This window comes from Pezoporus flaviventris, unplaced genomic scaffold (genome assembly GCF_033815535.1).
Source record: "Pezoporus flaviventris isolate CSIRO_AGI_PZ_B2104156 unplaced genomic scaffold, CSIRO_AGI_Pfla_v1 ptg000007l, whole genome shotgun sequence".
Classification (NCBI taxonomy): Eukaryota; Metazoa; Chordata; class Aves; order Psittaciformes; family Psittacidae; genus Pezoporus; species Pezoporus flaviventris.
In genome coordinates this window covers 18,666,802-18,686,595 of record NW_026892555.1, presented here as the reverse complement: position 1 = coordinate 18,686,595, position 19,794 = coordinate 18,666,802, and the positions used below count along the sequence as shown (strand labels likewise).

At 39.5% G+C, this 19,794-nt stretch overlaps 1 protein-coding gene across 2 annotated transcripts in view; it reads left to right on the top strand.

The window, feature by feature from the left end:
* The window catches only part of ZFPM2 (zinc finger protein, FOG family member 2), a 309,086-nt gene extending 301,384 nt beyond the window's left edge, over window positions 1-7,702 (top strand). For both annotated transcript variants that reach the window (XM_061447889.1, XM_061447888.1), the window contains 2 exons: window positions 1,249-1,473; window positions 4,216-7,702. In XM_061447889.1, the coding sequence (XP_061303873.1) occupies window positions 1,249-1,473; window positions 4,216-6,704 (2,714 nt within the window). In that variant the 3' untranslated portion in view covers window positions 6,705-7,702. The remainder of the gene's footprint in view (window positions 1-1,248; window positions 1,474-4,215) is intronic.
* The last annotated feature ends 12,092 nt before the right edge of the window (window positions 7,703-19,794 follow it).

Below are 19,794 nucleotides of genomic sequence, written 5' to 3'. Positions count from 1 at the left end.
ATCCTCTCTTAGTCTCAAAAACAGATGAGAAGTGACCAAACCAGTTGTAGGGAATGATCCTTGACCTGTGGCAATTCTTGTGCTGTATGCAGGAATGGTGAAGGCATTAATTGATTTAAGCCTAAAGTGTGGAAGGGATCACTGTCGTGATTTAACAATACAAACGAGAAGTTCCAGTGCTCTAGTCAGGCTCCTGTCACTGTTTACTAGTTAAGATGTACCCTAAAGGGCTGGGATTTCTTCCTTGTTATTACTGATAGGGTGGCAAGTTCAGCTTTCAGAAAGACATTTTTTGTCCTTCTGAGATAGCTACACAACATGCACTGTTTAGATGCCATTTGGATAGGGTATTAGCAATCAAATATCTATCTGCTTTATGTAAATACACAGTATTCATTATCACTCTTCACATGAGTAAAGTATGCAGCCTTCAGTATATGATCAAAATATATCTACTCCCTCTGCTGCTGGGAAGCACTCTGTGCAACCTCTGCATTGTCTTGCCCTCAGAGAGGGTGCTGACATTTTGGGATAGAAAGCAATGAAGAATTTAATCACTCTTAGCAAATATCCTTTGCATAGTGAAAAGTGTAACTGTTACAATTTACCAAAAATAAGAAAAAGAAAGTACATTAGAATTTTTAACTTCTAATATTAATAACATGAGGAACCCAGGAGACAAACATGCTGCTTAGTATAATATTACATTCAACACTGTAGGAAACATAATCTATTCTGGCCTCCTGGATACCAGAACAGCAGGATTTTACAGTAATAACTGCATAAGCATTCTGAAAATACACATTCTTCAGAATGATCTGCAATTAGCACTCAAAAATTCCAAGGCCCAACGCTGGAAAGACTTGTGCATACGGAAAAAAAAAAAAAAAAACCCTGCAATTGAAATATGTCACTTATCGGTAGCGAGGTACTGGAAATGGAGCTTAGGTCCTGAATGGGTACTGCGTATTCACAACAAATAATTTAATTTCATTCTTTTAAGTAATTACATGCCAGAAACTTTCAGCTGTTTTTTTAGTAACTTTTTAAAATCTCCTTCCGAAAGAAACAACTGTCTCCCACATTCATTCTCCCACCTGCAAATGACATTTTCATAAACCCACGGTTCTGTTTTTATTAAATAAGCATGTATTTAATAGGGAAGTGAGGGCAATTAATCCAGCTGTGTTAATTGGCTGGCACTGAGTACACCATAGCTAACCTGCACCTGGTTGTGTTTGCTTGTAGAGGACATATTCCCTTGCAAGTCCTGTGGCATCTGGTATCGAAGCGAGCGGAACCTGCAGGCCCATCTCATGTATTACTGCAGTGGGAGGCAAAGAGAGGGACCTCAGCTGTCAGAAGAGAACGAAGAGAGTGCTCAGCAGATATCCAGTGTCTGCCCCTTTCCACAGTGCACCAAAAGTTTTTCTAATGCAAGAGCTCTAGAAATGCACCTAAATTCTCACAGTGGTAAGTACCATGTATTTTCCTGTATTATCTGCTAGATTTAGCTATTTGAAGAATTATTCACTGTAGACATTCCATGTCTATATAGCCCCATATACATGCAAGTGTTGGGTGTAGACGCTACCAAAATGTCAAGAGTTTCTGATCTGTCTTCTAAACCAAGCACCTCTCCCAGGTAGCCAGTATCATTTCTCTTATCTACTAATCCTCATTTGAATCCTGTCTCTCCCTTAATATGTGTATACACGCATACAGGCAACATTACTGGTGAAGGTATGCTCAGGAATCAGACACATATTGCTGCTATTTCTCTGAGAAATTCAATCAATTACTTCAGGATTCCATCCACCAAACATGAGTCTGCTAGACTACAATCTCTACTATCCTGTTCTGATGCTCAGCAGAGAAACACACCCTCAGAGAGCAAGTCCTGCTGAAGTAAGATCTTGGAGTCCTAGAGTAGGCTTCTTAGGAGGCTTTAAGGACCAGGGACGAACACTCTGTGGACAGTGTGCTTTTCCCAGAACACTTGTTTCATAAGAACTTAGTGTTTTATAACAATATTCTTTTTCCTCTTTATAAAATCGAGATAGTATTTTAGAATCATCAAATCATAGAATTGGTTTGGTTGGAAAAGACATTGAAGATCATTCAGATCAACAGTTAATCTAGTACTGCTGAGTCCACCACTAAGCCATGTCCTCAAGTGCCACATCTGCATATCCTTTAAATACCTCCAGGGATGGTGACTCAGCCACAAGTTTGCAGAACATTCTGCACTGGAGCTTTCAATAGCAGAGAAAACCTACAAATAAGAAAGACCACAGTGTTAGGTTATGTGGGGTGTGCTGTCTAGTGTACAGAGCTGTGTCTGGAAAAAGGCAAGGGCCCTACAGGAGTTCTGATCCTCCTGTTAAATGGATGGAGTCTAAAGGACACTAATGTGGGCTTTATTCACAGCATAAAGCTTTATTTGGCTGCAGTGTAAAAACTCCTGGGGAAGTAGGAGTCTGCTGTATGGACTTGGTGCAGTGAAAAATATTTCTCTGATACTTGGGCAGCAATTACAACTCTAGAAGGCATTGTGTTTCCTTGGAGGAGTTTGGTACCTACCAGGAGTAGAAGAGTGCTGAGAAACTTTCATATGTACACAACATGGACAACACTTAGCTATTCATTTAGAAATCTGATCTTTCTGTGCTTCCAGATCTTAACTTTGAATATCAGACTATTGTCATTATCTGTCTCTAACATAGAAAATATTTCATGATTCAGTGAAACAGCAGAACAGTAGGAACAGCTTCAACAAGAGCAGGTGAATGCAGCCCAGCATGTATTATAGCCTAGTAATTAAGACCAGGTACTTTTGGAGCATAACAAATTCATTTCTCCCCAAGGAGAAGAAAATCCTGAAATATTAGCCATTGGATAAAAGGGTTGCTTCAGCTCTTTGCATTTAGTGACATACCATTGACTTAGGTGTTGAAAGTATCACATGATGTGGGAGCATGTGAAACACAATCTTGTGGCAGTGGAGGAGCTCAAGCTTCATATGGCCTCCTGGTGAAAAAGTGCCTGACAGAGAACTAGCACCGATTAAAGTGCTGTGTATCTCCTGAGCTCCCTTCAGGCCTCTGAGGCAAAGAATAGGTCAAATTTAAATGTTGCTCACAACTGTGTGAGTCACTGATGCTAGGGGAGAAGCAAGGACCTCCAGGTACAACAGAGGGACTTCTCAGAGACTGAACCACAATATTCTTACAGCTTTTATTGGCCAACTACCATGAACCTAGTGATCAAGGCATGGTATGTGTGTGTGTCTGTGTAGACAGAACAAATATCCATTTTAGATTCTGAATATCAGCCCTACCAACATTTTTTCCGTTTTTAATGTCTAACAGGTAATCGAAATCTGTCTTATAGCAGTAGAGAAATTTGGTCTTATCTGTTTTTAAAGCATTTTCAGTTTCTTTATAACGTGAAACATGTTTTTGTGTTTCAGCAATGATTGTAAGGTGGCTTTGAATGTATTGTTCTTGAAAGGGAAAGCTGTACTGATTTCATGAGGAAAAAGTGGTGTATTACAGCATTAGTTGTCTGTGGCCATTATATGTGGAAGATAAAATGTTGGTGAAGCCGTATCTTACTCTTCCTCCTCCCTTCACAATGAATGCGACTCATCAGTCCTTTCTGACGAGGATAGATCTGTATCCTGTTCCCGCACTACAGCCAAGTCATGCAGGCAAAGAGCTGAGTGTCAGTAATGCTCAAAATGTTCCTTCTGCTCTGTCTGTGGCTTTCAGACACTCTAAGTTTGAGGGCTGTACCTCAAGCCACATCATAATCTTGAGCCTCTTGACCTTGATGTGCTTTCTGGGCATTCAAAACTTCCAGTGATTGTGTGTGGGGAACATTATGTCTCCTTTAGTTAAAACTGTAATTTCTAAGACCTTTTCATTTAGAATAAATCCAGTCTATTTTTATTCTTTCCCGTGTTTGTTCTTTCCCTTCATCTCTGCTAAATGCATGCAGATACTAAGGCTCTCCAACAGAGAGCAGAAGTCTGAGAATATCCTGTAGCAGTTTGAGGAAAGAAATTCTGAATCACTTCAAGTATTTGCAGGATGACTGATACTATCCCATCAGAAGAAAATTTGTTGTTCTCACTGTTCCTTCTGTCCAACTGATTTTCACAAAGGGCAAAATGGTCACTTTATTTTGTATTTTACTTGTTTTTTTCTATAGGAGTGAAAATGGAAGAATTTCTCCCTCCCGGTGCTAGTCTGAAATGCACAGTTTGTACTTACACTGCAGACTCGGTGATTAACTTTCATCAGCACCTGTTCTCGCATCTTACTCAAGCTGCTTTTAGATGCAATCACTGCCATTTTGGCTTCCAAACTCAGAGGGAGCTACTGCAGCACCAAGAGTTACATGTCGCTGGCAACAAAATTCAGAGAGAAAGTGACGTCGAACACTCTCCAAGTGGAAACGAAGAAGGTTTGCAGCCAGCAACGGACCTGCTGAGCAGAAATGATGTTCCCCAGAGCCAAAAGACCATGCAGACTAAAGATGCAAGTTCTGATACAGAGCTTGATAAATGTGAAAAAAAGGCTCCCCTTTTCCTTCCAAACCAGAGGCCAGAAATCCAGCCTGCAACAAATAAGCAGAGTTTCTCATACACTAAAATAAAATCTGAACCATCCAGTCCAAGACTTGCTTCATCGCCAGTTCAGCCTAATATTGGTCCTTCTTTCCCAATGGGACCTTTTCTTTCCCAATTTGCTTTTCCCCAAGACATCACTGTGGTTCCTCAGGCTTCAGAGATATTAGCCAAAATGTCTGAACTGGTCCATCGAAGACTAAGGCATGGAAGTAGCAATTACCCTCCTGTAATTTACAGTCCTCTGATGCCCAAAGGGGCTACATGTTTTGAGTGTAACATAACATTCAATAATTTGGACAACTACTTGGTACACAAAAAGCATTACTGCAGCAGCCGATGGCAGCAGATGGCAAAGTCACCAGATTTTTCCAGTGTTCCAGAAAAAATACCAGAAGCTGTAAGTCCCAGTAATGGCCAAAGCTCTATAAACATCCTGAATGCAGGTCCCCACACATCAGATCCAGATAATCAACTTCTGCAGACATCTTGCATAAATTCTTCTAATGTTTTAGATTTGATTGGGCCAAACAATAAAAGTCATGAAAAAGACTTTACAGCACAATCTAAGAAGTTGTCAGCTGCAAGTAATGGTGATGATAAGATAAATGGGAAACCTGATGTGAAGAATCCCAATGCTCCTTTAGTAGAAGGGGAGAGTGATCCTAACAAGACCACATGTGAAGCTTGCAATATTACTTTCAGCAGACATGAAACATACATGGTCCACAAGCAGTATTACTGTGCCACTCGGCATGATCCTCCACTGAAGAGGTCCGCTTCCAACAAAGTGCCTGCCATGCAGAGAACAATGCGTACTAGGAAGCGAAGGAAGATGTATGAGATGTGCCTACCAGAGCAAGAGCAAAGGCCACCACTAGTTCAACAGCGATTTCTAGAAGTGGCTAATCTTGGCAATCCTTGTACATCTACTCAAGAGTCTACAGAGGGACTTGGAGAATGTTACCATCCACGATGTGATATCTTTCCAGGAATAGTCTCAAAGCACCTGGAAACTTCACTGTCTATTAACAAGTGTGTTCCAGTTTCAAAGTGTGATACTCCCCACTCTACTGTGTCTTGCTTGGAGATGGATGTGCCAATAGATCTCAGTAAAAAGTGCTTACCCCCATCAGAGAGGACATCCACTTCTCCCAAAAGGCTGCTGGACTACCATGAATGCACAGTATGCAAGATCAGTTTTAACAAGGTAGAGAATTACCTGGCTCACAAGCAGAATTTTTGCCCTGTCACTGCCCATCAGCGTAACGACTTGGGACAACTCGACAGTAAGGTGTTCCAAAACCCAGAAAGTGAAAGAAACAGCCCAGATGTCAGTTACGAGAGAAATGTAATCAAATGTGAGAAAAATGGAAACTCAAAACAGGCTTCTCCTAATGGAAACTTGTTTTCCACACACTTAGCAACACTTCAAGGACTAAAAGTCTTTAGTGAAGCGGCCCAGCTTATTGCTACAAAAGAAGAAAACAAACATTTGTTTCTTCCACAATGCCTTTACCCTGGAGCAATAAAGAAAGCTAAAGGAGCAGATCAGCTTTCTCCATATTATGGAATAAAGCCAAGTGATTACATTTCTGGTTCTCTCGTCATTCATAATACTGATTTAGATCAAAATACAAATACAGAAAGTGAATCTCCTAAAGGCCAGGTGCCTTCAAATGGATGTGCTGTGCAGAAGAAAGAGTCTCTTCCACTATTGCCAAAAAACCGAGGCATGGTAATAGTTAATGGGGGACTAAAACAGGAGGAAAGACCTGCCGCAAACCCACAGCAAGAGAACATTTCCCAGAATCCTCCACATGAAGATGGGCACAAGTCTCCTTCTTGGATCTCTGAGAATCCCTTAACTGCAAATGAAAATGTCTCTCCAACAATTCCTACAGCAGAGGAACAGTTGTCTAGTATAGCTAAAGGCGTGAATGGTTCTACCCAGGCCCCAACCAGTGGAAAGTATTGCCGACTGTGTGACATCCAGTTCAACAATCTTTCAAACTTTATAACTCATAAGAAGTTTTATTGCTCGTCACATGCAGCAGAACATGTCAAATGAAACAATCAGTCACCTTTGGTACCTGTGTTTAGCATATTGTTCCATACAGTCTAAAGAAAGCTGTTTGAATTACATCTGGACAATCAGGAGATTTCACTATTGCCAAGTTGAAGACTTAAAGGTGTAATTTCATTACAGTCCATTAGTAAAGTGTATTATTGGTGCCATTTTCAAAACTATTAATTTATTTTACCAGCAGTATTCATAGCTGTAGTTATGTTATTTTTTATTTAAAAACTTTATATTAAAGTCATTTGTAATGTTATTGTATAGTTATTGTGTAGCACATATGGTTTGCACTGTATAGTAGATTTTAAAGAAAATAGTCGCAAACAATACAGAAGAGCATTTTAGAAATAGCTTCAAAAGCACTTGTGTATCCTGTTTTTTTTCTTATATGCTGTTGCAGATATATGTATATGCTAAAATATAACTTGCAAAGAAGTTTCAACTATGCTGTAGAGTTCGCCTTAAAATTTCAATTTTTTGAACAATTGGGCTCAGTTTGCACTTTATATTTTAGCAGATACAGTACCTTAGTCATTAGGCTTTGCATTTGTATGTAGCAGTATGTTTCTGTCCACTTTCTTAATCTGAAACGTACATTAAATGAAGATGGCATTTTTTTTTCTTGTATAGTACTTGTATTTTCTTTCGCTGATGCATCTCTGTCTCAATTTTTAAACCTTTGCTGTTAAATGCAATACTTTATAAAGAATGAACAAAATTACTGGAAGCAGTATTGTAAGTAATGAGGTCATATCAATCAGTTTTATCTTTTGAAAGGCACAGTCTAAAACAAAACCCTAAACTCAATGCTGCAATTATGAATCTAATTCATATATAAGATATATTTAAATATAAGAGTAGCAATACTGCAACTGGTGATCACAAAGATAATGTTCTACTTCTGATAGAAATAATTTCTCAACAAATGTTGTTACTATGCATGTATATGGATGGAATAAAATTCCAGATCATTGGAGAAGTTTGACAGTCATTTCTTTAAATTTGTTTTACCTTGTTTTTCAAGGAGGATTTGGAGCTTACAAACTGTGAAGGGAAGCTCTTAGAACTAGGTAAACATTGCCACCTCTTCAATAGCAGCAAAGTGTTCAAAGAGAAAATTAGTACAAAGGATGCCTCCACTTCAAGGGAGTCTTTGCTGACAGGTCAGTAGTACAACTAAGTCAGACCACCTGGTGAACTAAAAGGGTGAAGGTCTGAAACCAGAAAGACTGTTCTCTCTACTTGAGCTCCTGAAGACTTACTTCACTGATAGTACCTCCATATGTCAAAGTCATCGAACAATCTGCTTCATAATACCACTGGCATGATTCTTTACATCTTCAGTGGTCTTATATGAAAAACAATAGCGTTCGTTTAAATAGAACAGCAGTTTGCTCCACTAATTCAATATAGAAATACTGTTCAATAATTTATGTTATAGTAAAATTTGAACAATTGCACAATTAATGCCCTTCAGTTGCAATTGTTCAGTCTCCTGAATGCTGTTCTCATTTAAAAATTCATACTATAAAAGTGACCTATTGAAGCATTTTTCGTCCTACAAATTTGAAAGCAAAACCATGACCTGAATAGTCATGTAAAGAGTTGTATGTAATTTAGTTCCTGTATCAGCCAAAGAAACAGCACAGAACAAAATACATAAAAGGATGCTATTTCAGCTTACCAGCCAGCTGGAGTCTAGTAGAAGAGTATGAGGTACCACTGATTGTTAGCAGCCCCATTTCTGTGTACTTTGAAACTGAATTTGTCCTTTTTTTCATTTCTAAGTGTAGGTACATACAATCTAATAGCAAAACCAATAGCTAGCTGAAGTTTAAATGCAGAAAAAGAGTGCTTAAAATTGTGCTAATTCTCACTCTCAACAAAGGTAACAGGTGTTACAGGTTCATTTCAGTAGGGCTAAAATTGGTCCGATAGTAAATACTTTGGGTAATAAGACTTGTGAAGGAAAAAAAGCATTACAAATACAGTGCGACTAAAGCAGACAAATCATTCATGATTATTAATTAAACATTTATTAGAAAGTATCACACCAATATATCTAAGACTCCACAATATTTGAGCTAGGTGGTACTTTTTGACCTCCTTGGTGACAAATAAAAAAAAATTATCCATTATACAAAATTGGTTTAAAGAACTAAGAAATTGCATCTGGATTGAAATAAGCTAATTCTGAAAGGTCCACATACATAGATGAAAACTTTTAGGTGAAGTTGGTCCAAAAGCCACAGGTTGTGTAATTTACAGTTGCTGAGCTCTAGGGATGTGTTTAGACGATGAGAAAGTAAAGGAGAATATGAGGGTTAAAGGGAATACGTAGCACAAAAGCAGTGCCAAAAGGAAAGAGCCTTATCACAAAACATTTCTGATCTGGAAATGCTGAGAGTACCTGATATATTCCAGAGGTAAATTAAAGCCTGCTATGCTGCATTATGTTCTTCCCACTGGCTAGTCCAATTGCTTTACATGACAGAACATACCTGGTAGCGTTTTCTCATTATAAATTTTCTATTTGGTTGACTGGTCCCATTTTTATAAGTTCAAAACAAGCACATCATGTTTATCTGTGGGTAGAGAGTTACTCCATTTTCTACTCATTTTACTCACCTCACAGGAGCTTTTGGCAGCTCTGACACGTGCTAAACCTCAAAGTTATGTCATCACACTCTCTGAAAGTAAAACTTAACACTAGCCTGATGGGTAGCAAATATAAATTACTGATATTTGATTTCTTATATATTTATTAAAATAGTATTTCATAAAGATAGCTGCTCACATAGCTGGGCTCAGGAACAACGTTTTCGCATAACTTCACGCACTATTTTAACTTTTTTTCCCCCACTTTCTTTATTGCACCTATTTTTTAATTTGTTCTTCTGAAATAAGAATACAAACACTTTGGCCAGCAGAAATCTGTCTCCTGTCTCTGAAAGCAGTTTTCACAATGCTGGCCTAATCTCAGCTGGGAGCTTTACCCACACCTATTTTTAAGTCACAACAGGAATAAACTACTTAAACGTGTTTTCTGAACCAGTGATTATTTGTATTATCTTCAGATTATATCCACACATGTGTTCAAGGTGGTAATAGAACAGGTAAACTCCTATTGCTAAAAACTTTCCTTGAATATAGACTCTTTCCTAGTTCTGCTTTTAAGGTTTTGTGGGTTTTTTGGTTATTTCTTAAATCACCAAAGAGGATCCATCCTTAGTGAGCCTTTGATACCTAGAACTCAGCAGGAAGCAGAGCACCTCGGTTAAATGGTTTGAATCTGCTAATCCCGGTCAGCTGGAGTCAGTGAGTAAATCTTTGGATCTGTTGAGTGGAGATGAGTAGCCTAACAAAAGTTATTCAAATATTTCCTGGCTTTCTGTTACAAATAGTAAAATTGCTCCACATGAAGGCCTAGTATTTAGAAGAGCTGATTCCTGCCCAGCTCCCTGTGTACTGATTGCCTGGTGGGGTTTGCATTCAACTTTTGTCTTTTTAAGGAAGATTTCCTTATTCACAAGACATCCCATCCACATGTAGTGCTCAGAACTAGTGTGGCCGCATCCCTGTCTATCTCATTTATTTGTCTGTATCCTGAAATTCAGACTTTGAAAGGCTGTTGTGAGTCCCCATTCATACCAGCATGTTCACACAATTGTGATGCAATCTCTCACATTGCCATCTGATTGTTTTACATGATGGTGATTTTTCTTATTGTAACCATAAATCAGGTGGACATGCCTAATGCAAGCAGTAAAGTGAATTGCTACAAGTTGATGTCTGTTTGTCTTGAATTACTTGTAATAACTTTGGGGTTCTGATAACATTTTCTCATTGCTACAAATAACCATAAAACTACATCATTGATACTTGCTGTGGATCCACACTGCTAACTTTCCAAGTCTCTCATTTCTACTTAATAACTATGCACTACATTCATTGTCTGACACTGCCAACAGGAATGTAGTAGTCACATTCCAAACACAATCCAAGAGGACATTTGAGGTGATTGCTCCCTTGTACAATAAATGCTGCACCACTGAGAAATGCAGAAGGGAAAACAAAAGAAAACAAAGAAAAAAAAAAGAAAAAAAAAATAGAAAAAAAAAAGAAAAAAAGCCTGATGAGGAAATTAAAATATTAAAGCCACAACCACTGTCGAGGTGGAGCAGGCTAATTCATTGCTCTGAATGTACATAAACTATGAACCAGAATTCACTCTAAAAAGGCAGACCTGAGGTGGTGGTCTGAACAGCCTGGAAAACCTGGATAAAGAAAATTCCATGGTGAGTACAATGGAAGAAGGGTGGTTTGGGATAATCTCACTGAGGGGGCAAAGAAGATAAGGAAAAATAGAATTGGCACTTAATTAATCTGGAGAATGCAGTATGGGTACACTGATGGCTGCAGAAGGCAGCAGTTGCAAGGCGTTAGCACTACAAAACCACTGCACATCCCAGGAAGCCTGTTGAGAAGGTCTAAAATACTGATAAGGCAAAATCCTTGGAAGATCACTCCCAGATGCTGAATACTGCCAGTGCAAAGATTCTGGCTCCTGGCGGTCTCACTTTCCCCAAGACTGACAATGAGGAAGAGAGTCTTTCCACCTCCAGGTCACCTTCATGGCCCAGGCACTGTGCTTGCAGGAGCTGTCAGAACAAACACTGCACAGAACAGATGCGTGTGACCATGTTGCACATTAGAGGTAAGTCAGATAGCCAAGCTTCAGATTTATGCCTGTGAACGTGCCTGGTCCTCTTGTCTGAAGTCTTCCACGTAGCTTGCTGACAGTGCTTTGAATCCGGACCCCATTTGAGACCCCTTAGGGCCACAGCAAAATGAACCAAAATCATACTGGTTGCACTCATATGGAATGAAACAGAGCAGAGGTCAGGGAGGTGGGCAGGAAATCTGCACTCACATAATTAAAGTTTCTTCATCACATGGAGTCCCAGGATGAATGAATTGTGAACGGAGGTGTGAGATGAGCTTTTGAGCTGGGATGAACAGAAATAATTCTGACAGTTTCAACTTCTAAATACATGGTTTTCTTAATACACAGACACACATCTGTTATGTAAAAGACATACACAGAGAGATGAACATGTCCAAATGAGACAAAAACCTAAACTAGATTAAGAAGTTGAATCAAGCAGCTGAATAAGGTGACTAGACACATTCTTTGTTGAAGAAGTAACAGCCAGACCCTTTAATCCTCATTGCGTAGGTAACTGGCACATTTTGGTGCATGAAGGATGAGGATATGTTCATTTACTGCCAAATCTAATTGTCCTCCTCGCAAATTTGCTTTCCCCTTTTCTGCTTTCAGCTGCTTTGCACAGGTCCTGGGCCAAGGTGCTTCTCCAACCTACCCATGCACTCATTTTTGCCACCTGCCAGCTTAGCTGGTTTTATAAATGTCTTGTTTTCTTTTCTTTTGGGCTTTTTTTGTTTCATTGTTTGGAGGTTTTTAACTGTTTAATCCATCTTGATTCAAGGTGCAGACTCAGGTTGGAGGCAGGTGAAAGGAACCACCTGAGCTGGAGTATTGGAGAGGGTGGTAATCTCCACCAGCAAGGTGGGGAAAGGTAGCTGCTGCCTACTTGACTGTGGGGCAGCCCATGAGCAAGCCCATGTAAAGCACAGGTCCTGCAGTATTCACATGACTCAAACATCTCAGCCTGGCAGGAGCCTTACACAGCACTATTAATAATAAAAAAACAACAGCTCCATACCACTCAGTTTTGCCTGCAGGTGCATATAACTATGAACAACCATGTTCCTTTCAAACTTCTGGATAGGGGAGTATGAAAAGCCACAGGTGTGATGAGTAGAACTGGATAAAGCTGGAAACACCTTCAGAAGGAGTTCTCATCTCAGCTTTCCCAGTTCCAGGTGTTGTTGTAACTGTGAAGCCAGGTTCATGTGATCTTGCGGTGATGGCTGCATATAAATGCAATCACTCTTCAGGATCCCTAGCATTGCTACTGCTTTGAAAGCCCATCTGTCATCAAGTTTTCTCCCAGGATTTTCACATCCACTAACAATTTCCTTGCTTTAACAAGAGAAATATCTGCATGTCAGAAGTTCTGTTCTGTAGTTGTGACCAGCTGATACAGAGCAGACTATAGAAACCACAGTCCTCAATCTATGTAGTGCCAAAAGCAGTCTTGCCACTCCCAGTCCTGTCTGAAGAGTGAGCCTCAACGGTTGTAGATGGAGAAGCTGAAATATGAAGTGGTAATAACAGCTTGAAGTCTATGTAGCCTTAAAATAGTGTCTCTGCATGTCTGGCTTATTCAGTCACTAGGGAGGATTCACCTGCAATTTGTTTGCTTACCCTTTTTTGAGGAAGCCCTGGTAAACCCCTTGCATTTTTAGACTTAAAGGGTATGAGGAAAATAGCAGTGGGCCAATTATATTGGCATTTGGCTTGAGGGAGAACAGACTGCTCCTTTGATGCTTTGACATTTTTGATCTCATGCTAATTCTGATGAAACTAACCACAGGAGATACATTTATAGAATCTAATAAAAGACCTGTAGGTTCAAAGACTGATCAAGGAAGAAAACTGTTTTAGAGAGAAGCCATCTCAGCCTATGATTGATGTTGCTGTATTAGGGTAAGTATGCAAAGGGAAAAGAAAATGTTGGTTTACTGCCACAAGTTTTCAAAGCAGAATAGAAAAGCCCCTCAAAAGATGTCTTTCAACAAAAAAAAGTAAGAAGAATTTGGAAAAATGAAAAATCTGTTTAGTTGGGTAATCCTTGAACTCTTTTCTAGACCAAAGGAAGGCAACTCTGCAGCAGATGTAAATTAGATTAAAAAAATAGATTAATCTAAAACTCCTTCCCCTCCCATTCCCTTAAAACCGAAAGCCCAACTCACAGCAGGGCAGTGTACACAGCAGAAGTGAGGTACAGGGTGCTGGGATGCAGCCACGTGTGCCCAGGGTTACCCTCCATGCCCTCACCACAGCTCATTTCCCACATCCTTAGTCTGGCAGGTCTCTCGTGGCTCAGCCAGGTGAGTTCTCCTGAAGTGCCAAGGACCTGCCTGGGCCTGGGACAGCTGCTCTGGTAGCTGTTCTTTGGCACTTCTAGAGGCCAGCAGAAACAGAGCTGTTCTCTGTTGGAGCAGCGCTGGGTAGAAGAGGCACAAGCTTTCCAAGTATATCACAAGAACATGAACATCTATTGCTGGCCAGCTGACACTGCACAGCTTGCTCCCTCCCAGGCTAACTCGCTCATTTGATTTGTTAGAAAAACAAGATTGATTTTAAAGGATTAAACATATAAAAGGCAAAGAGCTACCTGTTGGGAGGTGCAAAAGAACAGTATTTATTTTTTTAGGAGGTTTTCAAAATAGTGGTTGTTTTCTTTGTTACCTTTCATATTGTGTCTCAAAGAAACATAGAAATAGATCAGTGAGATATTTCTCTCTCTTCTTACTGCAAAAGCACAGTTTGGATCTCAGTGTTTGGGTCTTGTTGAAGGAGAAGAGATACCTACAAGGGAAGAAACATAGTTTAGCACAAGAACTACTGAGGGAAAATGGATATACTAATGGCTTGTCCCATCTCCTGTATCTCCATCTTTCAGACCTCTTCCCCACAGCCTGCACATCTGTCCATGCTGTGAAAGGTACCAGACTGTGCCATCTACCACTGCTGGAGACCTGGAGGCACTCTCCTCTCAAAAAAAAAGGTTTATACACACTCATTTGGTTCTCATCTCCTCCATTTAAGTCCTTTTGTTAGAGCCTTTATATCCCTTCCCATGTCCTGAAACTTACTCTCTATAAGTGCTAAGCACCATACCCAGAACCTTGGTCGGTTGTCTGCTTTTGCTCGGAAAGACTTCCTTGTGGGAGAACGCCATCAAAGAATGGGTTGGACATGCACTTTGAATGACACTATTGATAATTTTAGTGCTCACTGTTTATATAGTAACCTAGTTTTCATCCACAAAGTGTGCCCTGGATTCACTGTGCTCCTCAGCAGTCAAGGTCTAACCAGCTCTTAGGACTGTCAGGACAATACCAAGCCTTGCATGAGGGCAGCTACAGGGGCAGAAAGAAATCAGTATTTGCTACTTCTCTCCTCCCACCTGTGTTACTCTGTGAAACAGAGAAAGTCATTGGACTGCAGAGAGAGAAAGGGACGAGAGGAACTTTAAGGGTTATCATGTGGGGAAGGGATGTGGGGATTCTGTCCTCAGGGTAATTTCTGTGTTTTTACACTAAGCAGACATTGGGAAAATGCTGGTCTATCAGCAACTGAGGCTTATCTTCAGTGTTAGAAAATTTGGTATGCAGTATGCTTTTGTAAATTATATCAGACATCGCTTTCCTTTTATGAGAACTGTCTTTTCTTGGTAGATAATTTTTGTATTAGTTTAAAAAAAAAAAGAGTTGGCAAAGTTTGCGGGACTTTTTACCATGTTAACATGCTACAATGTTACTGAAATCTGTGGTATCACTAAAATACATTCAAAGCTTTCATGTAAGTTGTGGAACTAAATGATTATGTAAGAGATGTTGACATGATTTCACTTATGGAGCTTTACCGTATTAGAGGATCCACTGTTACTCTGTGACAGCTACTTCACAAAACAAACTGTCTCTGCTCTGCAGGAACCTTCCCCAACAGTAACCTTCGATGCTTCTTTTTCCTCCAACTTCAAAATACATCATAGTTTATGTCTGTTATATTAGATTTGCTAATGACATTTGCAATACAAGAATAATATTATGTATTCAGCTTGCAGATATCTGTTATACCTTCCTGAAATGAAACTGCTGTGTATACTTGCCAACTGCATATTATGGTTAAGTGGTAATATTAGCTTTTGCATTTGCTTTAAGATTATGGCAAGCGCAATTAATACCCATAACCAGAAAGGTTACAGTAGGATTCATTCTTAGGTGATAAAATGCCAGTTTTCTTTCCCAAACAACAAATCCCAAGCCTTTCTTATTATCATATAAGGTTAAAAAGAAAAAAAAATGAAATGTTGTACAACTTTGTCTAGTGATACTTATGAATTATTTCTCTGGGCTGTGGCATATCCTGTTGTGGATGCATCACTGGTGTGGAGAAGCACAGTTCAAGCACCTTCTACTGATGTTCAGAACAACAGAGAAGTGAGAGATGCGATGCAGGCTCAGATAACAATAAATTACTTGTTTCAGTATAATCAGTTTGATGCAAAATGCGGCATTCTGAAAACATGAATTACCCTGCTATCTAAAGTTCTCTTAGAAATGGAGATGAGGTAAAGTTAGTACTCTGCTGAGTAGCAAAACCTTTTCTCTCTGCAGGATTACCCACTGCCACTAACAAATCACCCATAAAAATGCAGGTCAGGCATTTGGAACCTACATCTAATGCTAACAAAACTCCCATTGAAATGAATTATGGAATCGCTCACTCCAGTTGCAGTGTCTACAAGTAGATAAAAGAGAATATGTCTTTGTGACCTTTATACAGGTTCTGCTATATTTATATACAATGTAAACAGCTTCTTTTGTATGTGATACCACTGGCTGTAGAATAGGAGCAGCTAACTCCTAACAATCATAGAAGGGTAGAGCCATGTCCCAGCAAAGGTAATGTTACAGGCTGGTGGGCACCTCTGGAAATCACCCAGTCTAGCCCCACCCTTACTCAAACAGGGTCAGCTATGACACCTTGCTCGAGGCTGTGCTGGGATGTGAGTATCTCCAAGCTAGAGAATGCACAGCTGCTGTGGGCAATTTGTTCCTGTGCCTGGGGTTGTTCCTTCTCAGGGCAGGACTTTGTGCTTCTCTTTGCTGAACTCCACGAGATTGCTCTTGGTCCATTTCTCCAGCAGGTGTTGCCCTGATCATCATGGGGTTGGAGTTTAAAGTTACATCCAATCTCACATAAAATGAACTCCTGTGTTAACTGTAACAAATGGGAGAAGTCCCAGGGAAACAGATTTTAGTTGTCTTCTAAATCAGGTAGTCATCTCTGCACTATAGTCCTCCAGTGCCCTTCAGTTTCAATTTGGCTGAAATGTGTATGTAAGAAAAATATGTATTTGCAGTGATGTGAGCAAAACTTTCAGCTCTGAACATTTCTAAACTTGGAGAAGTTTGAATTTAAATTCAAACTAGGACCTCAGCCTATCTTTGTCACAGTATCCCAAGCCCCATCTGAGAAAATATAGACGTGCTTTTTGGGAGACAGGAACTTTTGTCTCTGAAGGCTCAGTGAGGATGAAATGATTTTTCTCCAAGTGCTTTCTTGATATTCATTCAGACCTTTAACAATGAATTGATTTGGGTGTTTTTTGGTACCACCTGCTCATCAAAAAGCAAATTCTATTTTTAACATATATAAATTTACTCTGGAACAGCTATTCCAGAGTTTTGCTCAGCTAATAAGCATGCAGCAAAACTAAAACCACGCTAGCCACCACACAGTTCACTAGGATTACAATGAAGATCTGTCCACCCAAATTTATATTACAAACGAATTAATATAGATCTAGTAATTTTTCACTGAAAATAGATGCAGTAAGTAGTCATGTTGTTCATTTAGCATTAAGCAGACTAGATTTGCCTTTGAATTCCACCAGAAGAAATTAGGTAATTTATGCTACTGTCCACATTTTTTCCAATTCCACTGAGAACAGAATGTGTCTCAGAAACTGCACTTTACTTGTCTAAATCATATATCATATCACCATATTCATAAGAACTCAACTATTAAGATATTTTAAAGCAATTAAAGAGCTTGTGTTTACACATATTTTGGGTTAAAACCCAAATACCATCATATATGCATCTGTTTTTCTGAATAATCTGCAACATTTTGAAAGGCCAATTCCTCATAGAAATGTTACCATTAAAGAAGTCACATCATTTGCTGACTTCTCCCTTCTCTGAAATGTATATGACAGCTGAAACTCCTCTCCAGACAACAGTTCATGTCTTCTGCTAAGCAGATGGCTGTTGAGTGTAAGAAGAGCATGACCGGTGTTTGGTCTACGTAAGATTTATCTTTTACCTGGGCTCTTGTGGTTGGAGGTGCAGGGTAAACCTCAGCAAGGAGACAGTGGGCGTGCCTGTGGGACTTGACACTAGTAGTGACATACATGATAGCATTATTCATGGTGTATTTTAAAAATTCACTGTTTGGAAAGCAATGTACCTCTGCAGACACCTATCTCAATGTCTGCCTGTTTCCCCAGCTGGTTATGTCCTCCCTGTCAAAAGACCCTTGCATAAGCAGAGAGCAGGCAGGGAAAGGTGACATCGCCCATTACTGTATCTACACAGTCTGTGACTTCAAGAGTTTAAATCCCCTCAGAACATATAGGGTATGCCCTTTCATATGTTGTCTCACAGCAATTCATATGTTGTCTAACAGCAACTGCTAATTCAGTTCCAAAGATGCAGTAAAGGCTTCCTCAAGTTTCAAGACCATTGCCTTCCCACTCTGAAGGGTGGACAAAATGCTTTTTATGCATTCAGAATTGTGCTCTTGTCAATACAAGTTGTGCTGTATGGGACTGCTTTCTCATTTAACAGGTGCGTAAATATTCATACACAATCTTTGTCAGCTGCTGGTCCCTGGTTCTCTGAAGGCACCACTGGAAACATTCTTTTGCCTCTTAAGAGCTTTCTCAAGTATTTTTTGTAATCTTTTTACAGAAGCATCTGTGGTGCTTCTCATTGAGGCAAAAGTGAGATGTGACACTTATCCTGGCCTCTGTTTAGAAGAAGGTCTAAGAGGTAATGCACAGTTTGAAAATTTTTAGGCAATATTCCTGTAAATTGTGGGAACTCACAAGAAAAATGGTCTCTTTCTTCGCTACTCTGATGCATAACAGATGCTTCCTAAGACCCATTCAGTATCTCCCCACAAAGACACTTCATTCAGGAAATTTATGTTCAAATTCAGCAGGGCAGTATAATTGTGTGACATGATGTGCGGATGTAGATATAGGACATACGATATAGACAAGCTTGGCTTTAGGGGATATAATCACCGACACACTGATGAGATCTCATGGGTTCAGCCATGAGCAGTGGACATGTTTGCAAAAAAGATTATTCCTGAGGCATAACGTAGTATGCGAATGCAAAGTATTGCTATTTTCCAAATTTAGCAGTTGTGAATGTTTTCTTTCTAAGCAAATATTCTAGTTTAAACATGAAGCATAGAAGTTACTTATCTATGATGATTTATCTGATGAATGATATTTTGGTTTTATTTCAGTGCAGAGTATTTAAAAATAATCATTAAAAACCAACACACAAACTTCAAACATAAATAGATGACAGTTCTATTTACTGTGTAACAATTCTCAGAAGATTGAAATATTTTATTGAAATAAAAGCACAAATGTGCCATGCCACCATGCTATTCTAGATGTCTGTTCAGGCTTCTGAATAACAAGAGGTCAATTTAATCAAGCCATTGTGGCAGACAAATGTAATGATATACCTGCACTGCAAGTGTTTATTATGTTTGGCAGGTGCTTAGGTAGTAGTCAGGCAAAGTGCAGCTCTACAGAGTAGGATATATGCTTTATTGCTGGGCTTCAGGAAAAGGATTACATTTGAATTGCTTGCATGTGATTGCTTAAGAAAAAGGAGTATGTTCTTGGAGAGGGGAAATGAAAGGCCTTACTTACCGAGATTGACTGTCTCTCAATAGCTCATCCCTTAAAGTTTTCCTAACAACAGTCTGAATGCCAGCTGGCATCTTAAGCATGAGCATAAATGAGCTGTGAAGAAAGTGGTGAGGACTGTCTTGAATTTGAAAGTGAATTTCAATTTAGCAATGCCTCAGATTTTTCGTTGTTGTCAGACCTATGAATGCTTTGCAGTGGAACATACAGTTTTTGTGTCACAGTGATGTTCAGCTTGAACATTTTCTAGACCTGAGCTGCATACTCCATTTTCTAACTTCCCTCTGAAGAAGGGAAGCTGGTCCCGGAGTAGGTGAGCTCAGGATGCACTTTGCTGGGAAACACTAAGCAACCTGTGACCTGCTTCACATAAAATAGATTTCTAGTTTTCTATGGTATTTACT